Raw genomic sequence first — 16,989 nt, 5'->3', positions numbered from 1 at the left:
ATGGACGCCACCTCTAATGGTCTACCTCCTGCTGTCTCTTCTCTCCTTGATGGTCTTTAAACACAGTCATAATCATCAGACAACAACAGCAACAACAGCAACAACAGCCCCAAAAGTGGCGAGACCCGCGCGTTCAGATTTTGCGGTCGATTTTCCGCTCGGTTGAACGCGCGTTCAACTTTTTCTTCTATACATCCACGCGCGCTCGCACTTGTACACACATTTTTAACGACGGCAAATATTATATAATATTCAAATAAAATTTTAAAAAATAATATAACCGCCGCGAAAGTTGACACAAACGCAACGACGACATCAGCGCAGACAGCGTTCAATGTTTTCTGTCGTGTTGCGCGATCTTACGTATAAAGCGAGTTTGAAATGTGATGTCCGCCGTCTGCTGCACAAAGTCGCATCTATATTATAAGCCATACACAACATTTTCCAGCAGAACCTGTGAGCAACTTTGAGACGGAGAAACAAAAAGTTGTTTTTTCTATAGACATTTTTAAAAAACTAAAAAGTCAAAGAGCGCCAGCTAACGTGTAGGAAAAAGAAGATCAAGGTAAAGGGTTTTTCTTTGGATTTGAAAACAAAAACAAAAAAGGGGAGGACCCCGAGTGTGCCTGTGTCGCCATGACGAATATGTATATGTACATTTATAGACGTGTGTATACCGTGCAAAGGAGAAGCGGGGCTGGCGTGCCGGATAGGGTTTCGCGTGCTTATATCAATGTTGACGCGGGGTTGGCCCGTGTAATCCTATTTGATGCGTTTTACTCCTGTTTTTTAGTATATGGACTTTTCACCCCCACCGACACATCATGCCCTCCCATTTTTTTTTACTAGACTCCCTTCTCTCGCCTGTTATCCTCTTTGACGGGAAAAAACTGAGTTAGAGGCCCCGTATTATTATTATTACACGCTTGCAAGCGGGACTGAGACGATTGCTAGGCATTTTGTGCCATTTTGTCGTTTTTTCCTACGTGATTTTTGAATTTTTATTCCCATCAGCGCCATCTGTGTACCGTAATTTTAACTTGTTGCTTTCAACGGAATTCGTCTGCTAATCTTTGAACACAGGAACTTTTTTCTTCTTCAAATTCGTCAAATCGACAAATCTGTTTTAATTAAAATGGAAGATTCCCGGGATAGCTCGTCGCCTAAGAAGAGCCCAACTAAACCGAGGAGTCCTGTCAAAAAGGCGAAACGCGTAAGGAAAGCTGTAATTGAAAGAGCTCCAATCACGACACCAGCCACATTAAGGAAAACGAAATGCGAAAACATTACCAACGTTTGGACTGAAGAGAATTTGAGCAAAATCATTGATTACGTGAGAAAGAATGGATTTCATGGAGAGTATGAGGAAGTACGGAAAATGTTCCCTATCAATGCGATTTCAGAAGTTGGCCTGCAGAAAATTTTCATGAATATGAGCACATGGGCTGAACCTGTAAAAGAGGATCCCGATGAAAGGTATATTCTCTATTTGTATCAACCTGTAAGTGACACCGTTCTAATCTTTTGTGCTTTCTGGTGCAGTGTTGAGATAAAGCGCAGCGACCTTACACCTTCTCCCATTGAGGAATGGATCTCTGCTGTAAGGGAATCTGTTGAAGTCCAACGATTTGGGTTCAACCCCTCTGTGATGCTCAAGTGGATTGCCCTGTTTGAGGAGCACCCCGAACCAAGCTCCTGTTGTGATGTGGACTACAAAGCCATTTACTTGTACCTGTCGTCACTCTCAGAGGTGACATCACACATTTATATTTTTTTCACTAATGAAACTTAATCTCCATTTTCTTCAGGGCAACATTCCTCCGCAACTGAACCCGCAAAGTGCTTTGAAACTGATGGAAATGTCCGACGAACTAGTCCGGGTCATCAGGGCCTCGGCGTGTGAATCTCAAGAACTGGTGCGTAAGACGGCGAAACTGGCCATAGTCGTCCAGCCAATCCAGCGGGATGAAAAGAACCAACTACTCAGAGACAGGGTAAATTGATTTTGATCTTTAAATTATTAGCATTCATAACAGTTTCATTATCGCGACGACTGAATGAAATTTGTCGCCCCAAGTTGTTGTTGCTGCTGCTGCTCGTTTCCCAAGATGAATGGATGTTTCATTGCTGTCGAGACGAGGTTATAAATTAGCATAGTCGGCTTTAGGGGAGGGAATTTTGGAAGCGGACGCGCTTTTTTTTTTTATTTTGTTGTCTACTGCAGGAAACGTAAATAATAATAGGGGCTTGCTCCCGCAGCTGTCTCGCACCGTCCCCGGGGCCCCCACCACAGCAGCAATACCCTGAATGTTTGAACCCCTCCCTGTCTCGACAGCTGTTATATTAAACCAGTGTGAAATTTACAGCCGCCCAATTTGCATCTGTGTGAACTAGAAGATCTCGATCGATCGATCATCCTATTCAAAACATCCCATTCTCTCTCGCTGTGCTTTTTCCGGATATACATTTGCACCCGTTCATGTAACCATATCTCCACCCACCCCTTTTATTTCCGAAAGTGTTAATCACTGTTTCCTTCCGTTACTTTGGTTGTTGTTGATTTACTTTTCTCGTTCTATAATAATTGTTTTTATTTTATTTTTTTTTCCTTCTTTTTGGGCTGCAGCGACGCACAGAGTGGACCGAAGAAGAGATGGAGCTCAGAACTCTAGTCCAATCAGAGGATCTCGATGTAGTCAAGAAAGTTTACTGCGATAAAACCGGCGTAAATCCTTTCTCGTTCCCTCCCGAAGTCTAACACAAGCACACGTTCGCCTTGTTGTTTTTTTTTTTCTTTTTCTCTCCTCCCGGCGTCATGTTCACAATTTCGAAAGCTTGTCTCTTCATTCACCAATACAATGCCGACATTTTCTTAGATTGCAGTTTGTACCACCTCGTCCCGGTCCTTTCAATTATGCAAATGAGGTTTTGAGTTTCTGTTTTTTATCTTTGTAGTTTAGAAGATGCTGGGGGACCGTCCTTGATCGTGTTGGCTATAGGAGCAGCATCCTCCCCATTCGGTTGGTTCGAATCGTCTTTTAGTGCACGCCTTAATCGGTGTTTTTCACTTCAACCCATTCCAATCGGTCTGTAAGCTACAAGTCTGTCTTCGACTCTGGACAATTTTGGCCAACTTTGGCTATCGAGGGAGAGTCTTATCGCCCTGGCACTTTGGTCGGAAGCTATTTAGCTCCACCTTCCACTCCTAGATGACACTTGTAAATGACAACACTTTGGGCTTTGGACATTCAACTAATGTTTATCCCCCCCGCCAGTTTCGAATTAGAATTTCAAATCGCCGCATTTACTTGGGGGTATACTAAGAAAAAGTTCTGTATAGATATGGTAAACGGAGCTAGAAAAACACATTGACCCACGTTGAATCGCGCCGCCTTATGTTCGCCTCGCTGAGAAACGCAAACGATTCTAGCGAATCTGTCCCTGCACAACTAGTCGAACTTTCTAATTTTTGGATTTGTGGCATGAATAAAAATTCCGATTGCTAAATATGTAATTATAAGAAAAACAAAATATATGCTAGTGCTTATTAATTTCTTAGAAGAATGATTCTTAAAAAAAAACCGTTTTAACTATTGATTCTGGCTAAAACTTGGGAGCCTAACCAATTTTATTTACTGAAGTGCAATTACCAAATAACCATAGAGTACTCGTCGGATACGACTTCTATTTTAGCTAAAAAATAAAGATAAATTACATAATTCTTTAAGTATATTAGGCTCTCAAAAAATGACGCAATTGACACAACCTTTCCGCAATTGCCCTTGAATGCGAAGGAGAGACTATACGGACCGGGTTCAATTCCCTACCGTTTCAGGTACTTTTTTCGAAATTTTCTGAGAACTGCAAAAAAAAAAAAAATCGTCGATACGTCGAAGGTGCGCGTGTGAAAAGAAGCTATTTAAGGGGGAAATTGAAATTTCCGCTGCAGTCGGACACTCTACTCTTTAGCGGTGAGTTGCTTGTTAATTACTTCATTTGCGCTAGTTTTTTTTTCTTCAAATATTGTGCAAAATCAATAACTACGTCAAAAATACTTTTGAACTATTGACATTTTTTTGTTATGATTATTTTTTGTGATTAGGTTAAAAGGCGTTTCTTGAGATCATGACTTGGCCAACCAATGATGACGACTCCTCGTTGGAGGACTCGCCGCCTGCACAAAGTCAGCTATTAACAGATGAGAAGGAAGAACTGTCGTTGGAGCTGGAACAATTCGATGATGAGCCAGAAATGTGCATTCCTCTCAGAATGATCCTTATTCCAACGGAAGAAGAACTCAATTCGTCGCAAATTACTCCGTCTTCGTCGTTCAGAAATTTTACCTTGCACGCAAATAATCAAGATCTGAGACACTTGGACGACATGGAACAGCCAACACCATTCAAATCCGATTTCGACGCCGATGAAAGTCGGGCTCAACTAGACGAAAACCAGGAACAACTTCCCACGGGGTTTGACACAGAGAAGCAATCCAATGATCCCGAGTGGACTGCAGATGAAGATTTCAATTATTCGTTTGACATGCCACAGTCACTTCCTTCTCCTCCTAATTCACCAGAATTTCAAAGGAAACGATTACAGCCGCTCAACCGTTCAGATAAGAATCCACCATCGGCGAAGCTGTGGTGAAGAAATAAAACAGAATGGAAAAAAACAAATTAAAAGATTTCCAACGTAAAACTTTATTGCTGACTTTTAAAACTGCTTTTTCATGCAGTTTAATTTCGTTGATTGTGATTTTACGAATATACCGCGTTCCAGACATGACTTTTAAATGGTTTCCTTTTTTTAAAATTTATGTCTATAATGTTATTTATATGCCTTTTGGAAAATACACGGTGTTTATTTTTTTTAAATTTCGTTTGAAACTCGAGATTAGTATGAATAATGTTAAGCAATACTTTGCACTACATCTCTAACTTAACACACCACCATAGCTTCTTGGGAAAGCAGTGATCTATCACCCCAAGAAAGCGGATGTAATGTAATGTGGTTCAAAACATGTGACGGACTAAAAATGTTACACAACGATTAATGCACCAATTATTCGGACTATGGATAATATGACTAAGTACGATAAGTAAAAGTGCTAAATTAAATATTCAGAACCATTGGCCAACTAATAATTAAGTTGGTTCACACTGATACTGATTATACATTTTAATCTATGGGCGAGAGGTTCATCACCCAGGTTTTGTGTTTACGAAAAATTGAGGATTTTCCCCGTGATTTGCTTAATTAAAGCCTAGGCTACACACCTCAACAAAGACAAGAGCTTTTTTTAAGGCCAAGTAAATGTTTCTTAACAAGCAATCCACACTCAAGCGCACCAAATCCATGAGTGCCCCCCTTTTTTTCCCATTCCGCTATGGGACTTAAAAATCTGTAATAATTCAGGCATGTCCAGTTTTTTTACTCCGGATTCACCTGTTTTTGCAGAATTCAAATGTTCCTTGCCGTTCAGGAGATATGTAATGTTAAAGTTTGGGTTCAAATTTTAACAATTTTGGGGGGTCTTTGGTATCGCTTTTTGGGTAAATGCTAACCTTAAAAAAAAAAAATTCTTCCAAAAAATTGCTCGGCTATCCCTTAATGCCAATCCAAAAGGAATTTACATTCCGGATTAGATTGGCCGAGTTATTCCCAATCTAGTAAAAGGCACTTTTGACCAGTTTCCCACCCAGCCTAGTCGCCATTTTTTATCACTCTCCCTCGCGTTCCTGGCGGATGACAGCCGAAGCATACGAGTTCTCTTCACCTCGGGCTTCATATTGCTGGCGACTAGACTATATGAAAGGGCCTACAGTATGTCTCCCGGTCTAAAGTGAAGGCCAGGAAAGCGTAGCTTCGGCTGTCGAAGGGGGGATATTTACCCAAAAAGCGATACCGAAGACCCCCCAAAATTGTTAAAATTTGAAAAAAACCCAAACTTTAACATTAAATATCTCCCGAACGGCAGGGAATATTTGAATTCTGCAAAAACAGGTGAATCCGGAGTAGAAAACTGGATATGCTTGAATTGTTACAGATTTTTAGGTCCCATAGCGGAATGGGAAAAAAATGGGGAGTCCAGGGATTTGGTGCGCTTGAGTGGTAGATTGCTTGTTGAATTTAGAAATTTTTTTATGGTCTTACCTAAATATTTCTTTAAAATATGTGTTACGTTAAAAAGTTTGGTAGCGTGAGTTAGACAAGGTGTTAAGAATTTTTGAAAGTTCTTTTTTTTTAAATCGATCTTCACGTAAGACTTTAACAAGCCATCCGCCACTCAAACAGACCGTTTTGGGGGTTTTTGATTTCGCGGAAATCATAGCTAGGGGTTCTACAAATTTTTACAATTTAAATTTACAAATGGATGGGTTTTGTTTTAAATGTATCGCTAAGTTGATTGGTGAAAATCGCAATCGCTTAGCTATTGTAGTTTGGGATATATTATATATTGAAAAACTGTGCGGAGTAGTAAAAATTTTGACTTTTTCGGTTTTTATGCAGCAGTTAAATTCTCGTCAACTGCTGCACCTAAAAATAATCTAATTGTTTTAAAATTATGGGATAGCCCATCTCTTCAAACTCAACATGTTTTTTCAATACTGGGCTTAGAAGCTGAGATATTAACGATTGAAATTTTGGAAAAAAATTCCTCAAAAATTTTTCGTTTTTCGGCCATGCCGGCCTTTATTCTATAAGCCAGCTAGCGCTCGCGAAAACAACATTTCCCCCTTTTTGCCTTTAGAGTCTGTTTGGATGGTCTCCCTCATATTCATAGAACAGACCCTAAGGCAAAAAGGGGAAAATGTTAGACTTTTTTTTAGTTCGGTACACGCCTCTGGGCTGAGGGCTTAAATTTTGGAATTATTCGAACTTTGCATTAGAAATACACATTCTTCGGTTCACTTTCAAAATATTAAAAAAAAAACAATGAGAATCAGCGCAAAAAACTGATTATAACCATGTATGTTTGAAACGAATCTAAAATTCATGCAACGGCCCTATTATAAAGAAATGAAGAGCTCGCCCCTCTATACAAATATCCAAAGCCGTTTTGTTATGTGGCTTATTTGCTGAAATATTTACTGCTAAAGAAAAAAAAATAAAAACTCCATTTTCTGACGTTTTCTGGTTTCATCCTCCTAGCCGCCCAGCGGTAAATGTTGAAAACGCGTCAATCAAATCTATTTTGGGAAAGGTACTTTAAGGGAAAGGAACTGGAAATATAACAGTTTATATTATAAGTTATACATGAATTCTAAATAAACAATAAAAGCTAAAAAATTGATTGGGAACGATAAAACAATCGCACTAAAAGAGATGTTATCATAATGGTAATCTGGCAACGTGCTGTTTGTGAAAGCTTTTTTAATCAGTATAGAGTAGCCTTGGGGATGTTTTCGATGTTTTTCACTGCTTTATCGCCTTATCGGGTGCCGTAGGTTAAGGCTCTCCCCTCTTTTCATTCTGACTGTAGTTAGTCGAGTTCTAGTCGGCCCCGGGCTCGGTCTGTGTTTTTTGTGTTTGAAATTTGAACTAAATTCGAGGTAAAGAACTTGCTTTCACGTAGAATTTCAACTACGAAAAAATATACGAGAAAGCAAACTTGAATCTTCAAACTAAGTTATTTGTTTCCAACATTTAATACGCGCCGTTTCCGACATCTGAAAATAGAAAAACATAGAGGCTCCAGGCTCGGTCTGTGTTTTTTGTGTTTGAAATTGTAACAAAATTTGAGGTAAAGAACTTGCTTTCACGTATAATTTCAACTACGAAAAATATACGAGAAAGCAAACTTGAATCTTCAAACTAAGTTAATTGTTTCCAACATCAAAAAATAGAAAAACAGATAAAATCAATTTAACCGTAGTCTAGCTGTCAAATTCACAATTACACACATTGCAGCTTTTGTAGTTGTAAATTTAACCGCTAGATAACGATTATTTTTATTATTATTTTCGTTTTCCGATGACGCGTTACGTCATTTCCCGAGAATTACGTAACGTTTGCAATCATCAACCAAAAAAAGAAAATAACTAATTAAAGAAGGATTGCTGATCAGCATAGGCCTTTCTAGAAGAAATTAAAAAAATTCAAGAATAATTAAATAGGGGAGTCTGGAGGGGGGGGGTCAATATCGGGACTTTTTATAAATATAACCCAATCTATTTGATGCATTTACGAAAAACAAAGTTATAGACCTTATTAACATCCAAAAGTACAGTACCCACGCCAGGTATTGGTTCACCCCGGTCCAAAATAGGCGTTTTAACCCGCGCGAGATAGGCCTTACGGTGTCTCGCGCGGGATTTTTTTAAAAACGCTTAGGTTGGTCGTACGAGGTTTATTTTTTTTTATCAGAAAGATAAAGAAATATTCTTCATCTTTCTGATTTTTAATTTTTAAAAAGTCTTGAGGTTCTGTATTTAAATTCATCGTTTTGAAATATTGGTTCACCCAAAAAATGTATCGCATGGCCTGTCCCTACCCGCGGCATGGCCTTAGGATATGGCGGGGAGAAATCCTTTGTCTTCCATATCCTAAGGCAATGCCGCGGGTAGGGACAGGCCATGCGATACATTTTTTGGGTGAACCAATATTTCAAAACGATGAATTTAAATACAGAACCTCAACACTTTTTAAAAATTAAAAATCAGAAAGATGAAGAATATTTCTTTATCTTTCTGATAAAAAAAAATAAACCTCGTACGACCAACCTAAGCATTTTTTAAAAAATCCCGCGCGAGACACCGTAAGGCCTATCTCGCGCGGGTTAAAACGCCTATTTTGGACCGGGGTGAACCAATACCTGGCGTGGGTACTGTATGAGTCAAGCCGACCCCTTAGCGGCGCGTTGCAGTGTAAAGGGGTGCCGTGAACAGCAGATTTTTATTTAGCTCGCCTGATAACGTTTTGCTGTAGGAAAAATACAAAAAGGATTTCGATTGGTCGAAGTGAATGCACTCATGCGGACGTTGCGGAGTGCATTCACTTCGACCAATCGAAATCCTTTTTTGTCTTTTTCCTACAGCAAAACGTAACGTAATAAAAAAATTTACTTACTCGTAATAATAGTCGAGTATATCGACACATTGAAAATCACAATCAGGTAAATTTTCCATGTCAACATCAGGAAAAATCGCCTGAACGAAAAACAAGTGGAGAAAAAATGCACGTTGACGGGGACACAAAGGGAGCCACTTGGTTACCGCCTCAGACATCGACGGAGCAGCAAAAGCAGTTAAAACAAGACGCAGAGTTTTTTCTACTCTGGAAAAATTTGGCTCATTACACACTCATACATATTGTCTACGATGAAGGCCGTTTTCTCCTCTGAGCTCTCATCCATTTCAATTTGCCAATATCCTGACGCTAAATCTAGAGTCGAAAAATATTTTTGACCGTGAGCAAATCGAGGACATCATCTATTCGAGGTAACGGAAAAGAATCCTTTTTCATAATACCGTTGAGTTTCCTATAATCCATGCAGAGCCGGATTCATCCATTTTTCTTTTTTACTAATACTACTGGTGCCGCCCATGGTGACACGGAGGATCTTATTAATTTATCAGCCAACAATTCCAGAATGATACCGTCAAGCTCGTGCTTCTCGTTGTGATGTATCCGATAGGGGCATAATCGAATGGGCTTTTGTCCTTCTGTATTAATATGGTGCTTTACTAACCCGGTCTTTCCTAGTTCCTCAGTTGAAGATGCAAATATTGATTTTGTAACAGTTGGTTACAGGAAGTAAAGACACGTACTCAGTGTATGGGAGAACAACTTGTATTGGGTAAGACACAGATGTAAATGTTACATACAGTAACAGTTGTGGCATACAGTCCTGCGGAGTCTTGGGTAGACTCCGCTTAAATAGCAGTGTGATGCTGATGTGGCTGTGCCTACAAGGCACCGACTGGAGGTCAGTTTCCAGACGATCCAGATAGAAGATGTTTCAGAATATGATGTGACCAAATCGCTGCAAAACAGTGCATCAATTTTGGACGACACACCAAAACTAAGCACGGTCCGCACAAATGGATGTTAATAGCAGACCCCGAGGAAAACCCACTTACCCCATTAATGATAAAAAACGTCGATAAAAATGAATGCCTTACAACAGACAACAATAACAACACAATTTACTTAGCATCCTGCAATGCAAGCGCATATCAATATTACATATTTGAACACATCCTCCCAGAAAACAGCTACTTCTAATTCAATTTGGCACAGGAAGCAACCATTTCAGCAGACGGATTCCTAGAATTAAGATCCAGTACTTTGTTAGCAGGAAGATCTTTAAACCTCAGAAAGTGTAGCAGAGTCTCAGCAAGTGGAAGGACGCTCATTCTGCAACAGTGCGTCACCATCCCAGTAAAAATCGAAGCGCGCCTAACCAAGTGTGGATATCAACCATTCTTCCAGACACCTAACGCGAACTTCACAGTTGGCAAAGACGGTTGGTCTCTCCATCCATTTCAGGATTGTTTTTGGAACAACAAATAAGTTACTTTAAATGACATAACTTTTTCATGGATCAACGATGAATGGATTAAATAAGAACCATCCATTCACGTTGCAAAAATAAAATGAATTCAAAAATTTGAAGAATTACCGATCAAAGCATATGATTATTTGCCGCAACATCATTCGATGTATGACGCAAACAATCTAGAACAAATGAACGTCCTATCCGAACTCATCGGTAGAATTTCTATGTCTAATACTAACTCCTTATCAGGTTGAGTACTACATAACAAGTCCCGTTCAAATTTCTGGGACATGACTAGCTGGATAGAAGTAATAAAATACGGATTTCTCGCATTAATAATATTTTTACTGTCAACACTCGTATTATGGATATGTTTTACTGGTGTCCCCTTTTATAGCATTTTTGCTCTATGTAAGAGAAAACGGAACCACGTTAAGACTGAACAAGAAATTCCGTTAACTCAAAGAAAGTCTAGAAGATCACGCTCTCGTCGTACAACAAAAATGGACCCTGAAGAAGGTCTCTGTTGGGACGATGGATGTGTAATCCAAAAGATGGAATCGTAAAAATAATTAATGAAAACCGCAACCTCTTGTGATGATTGGATCACAATATGCACTCACACTGAAGTTACACTTATACTGAACTAACACTAACACATAAACACTGAGTAGGTTATAAGGAAACTTGTATTTACCACTTGTTAGGGAGTACACTGCCGGGATCACTCTGCCGGGATGAGGCAGAGCGTGGGCTTTTATACTTAGGGTTAGTTATTGCAACATAGGTACAGACACGTATACAGTTGCACCATCACCAGGATGTGGTGGTGCAAGAAGAGAAAGATGTTTGTCGGATGGCGCAATTGGCATTGCACCATCCGAAGCAACCTAAGTATCAAGGCTGAAAGCGCCTGCCTTGTCATAAAAGGCTGACGGCTTTCACCTTGAGAGGCAAGGCTCCTGCCTCGCTACACTCTCGAGTCTCGACCACCCACATCCTTTAAAATTTTTTGTCTTAAATAGTCTTTAAGTAGAAAATTATTACAAAATTTTCAAATTTACATTATGTGACACACAAAAAAAGAAACAAACAAAAATCCATTAAATGTTCAAGGCTATATATTGACTACACAAATTCAAATTGTTGTCCCTGTAGAAAATGGCCATTCCTCCAACTGCCATTTAACCCGACGCACCTCTATCAAATCTTCAAACGGATATTGAAGCTACTCCATAAACAGTTCCGCAGTTCGATCATAAGGATAGAAAATATCTTTGCCTGACTCCATCCACCATAGTAATCTTGAACAACCGAATGGATAAAAATTTCGATAAAAGGCATAGCTTTTGTATCGACTAAAAAAAACATTTTACTTAAACATGCAACTAACAATAAAATAATAGTATGTCTAAAAATTTGTGAAATGCTTATTGGTAATAATAATCGTTGACATGCACCACACTAAAATGGTGCCGACAAGCCGGATACAACATCCCCGGGTCGACAGCGTCGAAACCTTCGAGGAACAGCACGCGATGTCTATCCTCTAACTTGCCCCAAAAGTTATAACCCTGAAGAGCCGAAAGAGCGACAGAAATACCACTGTCCACTTGGAGTTTTTGCTCCAATAAAATCTCTGGAGACATCCAAAACCAACCTGACGGCGTAACTGGCATGTTGCAGGATTTAAAGACGAACAACAACTGATCTTCACCTGCAAGCCGTTTCTTCTTTAAAAAGGGAATGAAGGAGAAGATGCACCCTAGCAACCATATATCTATGCCTAGTATAATTGTAGTAAAAATGTAGATGCATATTCTTCTGGTAAAGGAAATTTATGGGCAAATTAAAAAAGAAAGAAATAAATATTCTGTTGTGATGATTCACAATAGTTCTCAATAAACAAACAACGAGGAGGAGGCAGTGTTCTTGCAGTACTGTGTATTAAAGTAGATGTCGGGATACAATGCCGGGTACGACTCTGCTGGATGAACAGAGTGTCGGGCTTTTATAGACGGTTACCAAGGTTGTGGGGATTGCACCATCACTGCAGAGTGTGGCGCAATCCCGGATGTAGTTGCATAGTTAACAGGTGAGATGGTGCAATAGAGAAACGCATCAAGGTACTGCGTAGTAGATTGACCTTGGGGTACTGCGTAGTAGATTGCTCTATACTACAAGCAGTAGGCCGAATGTTACACAAGTAATTACACTCCTCCCCCTTCCGCAGAAGTTTGGTCGGGGAAGGAAACTATTTCTTTTAGTATCAATACATGCAAGGAAATTTTCGAATGCTGCTAATTCTACTATTTAAGTGTATCTAGGTATGATAAAGTTGGATACAGTGGAAAATATAATGCCATCACCTTAGGATAAATGTGAATAATATTGGGGATAATACTGCAATAATAAACATTGCATAATAATTTGAATAGAATATAGGCATATGGAATGCATAATAATGTGAATCGCATATAGGCATATGGAATGCATAATAATTTGAATAAACATAAGAATTAAAATGCGGCAGTATAGTAGGATGTCAATGGAATGGTTTATTCAGTACTTACGATTTGTGAATACATCCCGAGCCCGTTTCAATTTTAGAGCCTGGAATTCATATTTATAATATAAATCAAGGCTGTCTCGCAGGTACTGCTGGATCAGTACCTCCCGCTGAGCGTTGTGCTCCCCTTCACTTTGTAACATAATTGGTGGGGCGTACATGTTTTGGAAGTGTTGGGGTGGATAATAACACGGAGGGGACGGTAATGGGATCCTCTCCATTGGGGCCGAATCTGGTTGTTCCTTTGTCGGCGGCTGTGGTGTTTGATGATTTATGGGCGAGGCGGCTAACGGGACTGCACTGGGGACGTCTGGGTTTACTTCCGTGGTGTCGCTTCGTATGTCGTCCTTGTCGTCCTCGTCGTCCTCGTCGTCGCTGATTGTAAGGTCGATGATGAGGGTCGGTTGGTTGGTCTGCTGCTTGGTATGCTGGTCGGTCGCGACGTTTTCTTTTTCTGAATCTTCATCCAATTCTAGGACGGGCTCGTCGTCTTCCATCTCCTCTCCCCGTTCTTCTTCACTGTCAGTGGGCTCTTCCTTTATTGGTTCAATCACAAACCCTACCGACTCTTCGATGCCCGGTAGATAACGGGGGTCTGTTGTGATTTCTACTTGTGCTTCGTTGTCGGAGATTATTCTTGCTGGAATTCGTCTGATTTTCGCTTGCACGTCTAGAACTACAATTGTTCCTTTTCGGCCTTGAGCCGTAAGAGCAAAAGTCTTTTTTAGCACTGTTGATTCTTCACACATTGTAAACTAAATTGTGAGTGTGGTACAGTGCGGTTTTCGCTGTTTTTAAATACCACGGCTCTCTTTATCTTGCAAAACAGGTCAAAAGATGATGCGCAATACACGCGCAAACATAAACACAATTTCGTAGTGAAAACATATATACATGATTTATGTGGATAGCTGGTTAATTTGTTGGTAACGCGCTGGTACTGCGTTCGAGGATTTTACCGGCTTCCATTTCTAAAATTTTCTTCTTAAGGAGTGGTTAATGGGCGAACGGAGTTTTATACGAAGGAAGAACGATTGTAGCTCCATTTGTCACAATATGGTGCTTGATAGCTGTGGGTTTTCCAAGATCCAGTAATGTACTGGCAAACATTGAAGTGAATGATATCAACAGGTTTAAAAATTTAACATCCAGTGGTTTTCTTTAATGACATATTTTTATGTCAAAATCTAGGTGAGGTTGATTGACGATACGATAAAGTGGAAATGATTTTTTAGTGATCCGGTTAAGCTTGATTGTCTTTCCATCCTGATGAGTACCGATTCTCATTTCTTTGTTGAAAACATCCAAAGAGATTTCGTTGTTGTGTAAAAAGTCTATTCCGAGGATACACTCCTCCTCTAGTTTAGGTATTACATAGAAGACTTGATTTAGTGTACACTCAGGTGAAAGTTTCACTCTTAAATTATACATGCTTGTGATTCGCATGGTTTCACCACTTGCGCTCTTCTGAAGACTCGATCCTTGATGTTGACGATTTCGGGATTGATTGATTCGTCGGGGATGGTAGCTAGGTACTCATCAGAAATAAAGCTGGCAGAAGCTCCGGTATCGATTAATGCAAATTTAATAATGTTATGGAATACTACTGGGACACGTAAAAGACTATAAGATTTGTGTTTGTAATTTATTTCGCGGGTCGACGCAGTCGTTTTGGGTCTTTTGTCCAACATTCTTTAGCGAAGTGTTCAAAATTTTCACAGCGATGGCATTCAATATTTTGAGGGTCGTTATTCCTGCTGTTGGAACGCGAAGATGCGCCTGGTGTATTTGGTTTATTGGCAGGGCTTTTGGGGCGTTGATTGTATTTTTGTTGTGGTGCCTGTGGCTTTGGTTGGTAGTATCAGTGGAAGAGTTTGGATATTGTCGGTCTCTGCTTTGGGAGCGGTATCGTTGCTCGGAGTTTGGGTAATTGTTGGTGTTGTGGGACCAACGGACGGCAGTGTTGGGCTGGTTACGTTGTGGTGGTCTTCCGCGTTGATTGGGTCCCATGTAGAAGATGGTGTAATCTGTAGTTTCTGGTGACTCTCCTATAAAATTTATTTTACTTAGTTTGGATTATGGATTGTAATTCCTCTATTTGTTTGTGTTGTTGTTGTAGGGCCGTGGCTGCTAGGGTATCAATATTGGAACTAGTGAAGGTGGGTAGTTCTAGTACTCGATTGCTTGTTTGCGTTTTGTACAGAGTAGTTTCACATCGCAATGCCGCTCTTTGTGCGTCATCCCAAGTGGTGACTTCTGGTAACATTTGGTTCAAAACCATAAGAGTCTTTATTGGTTTCAGGACTCCTCGTAGGAGAATTTTGACGAGTAAATCATTCTTGATTGATAAATTGTAATTACCCGTGTCGCCGTAGATAGCGTTGTATGTGCTGTTTATCTTGTCGATAAACATTGTAACGGATGGTTACGGAGGGTTAAAGATGATGAACTAAGATGACGATTGTAGGAGAATGCACTTTGTATTTAGAGTACTAGCAATAACATGCTTACACGTTAATACATGAGATGCGAATGGTATACAATGCGTGTGCGAACTCTGATGGAGTCGTGCTTATATACCTACGAATGTGGACAGGTTATAACTGGCAGCTTTCTATGATATTAGAAAGTCTAAGATCTTATAGCCTAGACACGCGATCATGTCGTTAAAGATGAATTAGTTATCAGTCCCGAGGCTGAGCTCGTTCTTGATACTAATCGCCTTATTGCTCCCATTACATTCCTTCCCTTTTTAAAGAAGAATGATAACTATACGATAGGGGTAACAACAGAATATATATATTTTTTTAAATTTGCCCATAGTTTTCCTTTACCAGAAGAATATGCATCTAAATTTTTACTATAATTATAATAGGCATAGATATATGGTTGCTAGGGTGCATCTTCTCCTTCCTTCCCTTTTTAAAGAAGAAACTACTTGCAGGTGAAGATCAGTTGTTGTTCGTCTTTAAATCCTGCAACATGTCAGTTACGCCGTTCAATTGGTTTTCGATGTCGCCAGAAATTTTATTGGAGAAAAAGCTCCAAGTTGACAGTGGGCTTTTTGTGGCTCTTTCGGCTCTCGAGGGTCATAACTTTTGGGTAAAGTTAAAGGATAGGCATCGTGTGCTGTTCCTGGAAGGTTTTGACGCTGTCGAACCGGGGATGCTGTATCCGGCTTGTCGGCATCATTTCAGTGCGGTGCACGTCAATGATTTTTATCATAAGTAAGAATTTTACAATTTTGTATGCATAATATGATTTAGTTGTTAGGTTATGCTTTTTATCGGAACTTTTATCCATTTGGGTGTTCAAGACTATTGTGGTGGATGGAATCGGGAAAGGATATTTTCTATCCTTTTAACGGGAATGCGGAATTGTATATGGAGCAGCTTCAATATCCATTTGACGATTTGATAGAGGTGCGTCGCGTTAAATGGCAGTTGGAGGAATGGCTGGTTAATAATTGATTTTTATTTCATTTAGAATACTGAATGGGGTATCTAATTTTGTGTGAGCCAATTTGAATTTGTGTAGTCAATAAATAGTTTTGAATTTTTAATGGATTTTTGTTTTGTGTTATTTATTTATTTATTTATTTATTTATTTTTTAGTGTAATATTGAAAGTTTTTAATAATTTTCTACTTAAAGACTATTTAAGACAAAAATTTTAAAGAATGTGGGTGGTCAAAAGAATGCGGTTGTCTTTAATTATTTTTACGATTCTATCTTTTGGATAACACATCCATCGTCCCAACAGAGACCTCTTTCAGGGTACATTTTTGTTGTACGATGAGAGTGTGATTTTCTAGATTTTCTTTGAGTTAACGGAATTTCTTGTTCAGTCTGAACGTGTTTCTGTTTCCTCTTACATAGAGCAGAAATTTTATAAAAGGGAACAACAGTAAGACATAT

At 39.5% G+C, this 16,989-nt stretch overlaps 2 protein-coding genes and 1 long non-coding RNA gene across 7 annotated transcripts; all 3 read left to right on the top strand.

Moving 5' to 3' along the window:
• Positions 1-1,059: 1,059 nt before the first annotated feature.
• LOC124320732 lies at positions 1,060-2,877 on the top strand. The gene is made up of 4 exons (XM_046783609.1): positions 1,060-1,476; positions 1,543-1,750; positions 1,809-1,994; positions 2,627-2,877. Exons 1-4 carry the CDS (start codon positions 1,136-1,138, stop codon positions 2,756-2,758), a joined length of 867 nt encoding a protein of 288 aa, XP_046639565.1. The 5' UTR covers positions 1,060-1,135; the 3' UTR covers positions 2,759-2,877.
• Positions 2,878-3,778: 901 nt separating this feature from the next.
• Positions 3,779-4,877, top strand: LOC124325611. Its single transcript, XM_046784435.1, has 2 exons — positions 3,779-3,971; positions 4,103-4,877. Exon 2 carries the CDS (start codon positions 4,126-4,128, stop codon positions 4,648-4,650), a length of 525 nt encoding a protein of 174 aa, XP_046640391.1. The 5' UTR covers positions 3,779-3,971; positions 4,103-4,125; the 3' UTR covers positions 4,651-4,877.
• Positions 4,878-7,392: 2,515 nt separating this feature from the next.
• On the top strand, positions 7,393-12,821 carry LOC124328381. 5 transcript variants are annotated; one of them, XR_006916282.1, is made up of 3 exons: positions 7,393-7,556; positions 9,143-10,471; positions 10,754-12,807. It is a non-coding gene; the product is annotated as an uncharacterized LOC124328381 (long non-coding RNA). The 5 variants fall into 5 exon arrangements; XR_006916278.1 differs by having other exon boundaries at positions 9,119-10,471; XR_006916277.1 differs by having other exon boundaries at positions 7,393-7,747.
• Positions 12,822-16,989: the final 4,168 nt, after the last annotated feature.

This window comes from Daphnia pulicaria, chromosome 1, assembly GCF_021234035.1.
Source record: "Daphnia pulicaria isolate SC F1-1A chromosome 1, SC_F0-13Bv2, whole genome shotgun sequence".
Classification (NCBI taxonomy): Eukaryota; Metazoa; Arthropoda; class Branchiopoda; order Diplostraca; family Daphniidae; genus Daphnia; species Daphnia pulicaria.
The sequence above is the reverse complement of the archived record's forward strand: the minus strand, read 5'-3'. Positions and strand labels throughout refer to the sequence as shown.

What these genes read in the sequence shown, in the direction of transcription:
- LOC124325611 (XM_046784435.1), top strand. Translation starts at nt 4,126, where the DNA reads ATGACTTGGCCAACCAATGATGACGACTCCTCGTTGGAGGACTCGCCG.
- LOC124320732 (XM_046783609.1), top strand. Translation starts at nt 1,136, where the DNA reads ATGGAAGATTCCCGGGATAGCTCGTCGCCTAAGAAGAGCCCAACTAAA. An exon ending in ACCTGTCGTCACTCTCAGAG is followed by an intron (nt 1,751 to 1,808) that starts GTGACATCACAC and finishes CATTTTCTTCAG; the next exon opens with GGCAACATTCCTCCGCAACT. An exon ending in ACCAACTACTCAGAGACAGG is followed by an intron (nt 1,995 to 2,626) that starts GTAAATTGATTT and finishes TTTGGGCTGCAG; the next exon opens with CGACGCACAGAGTGGACCGA.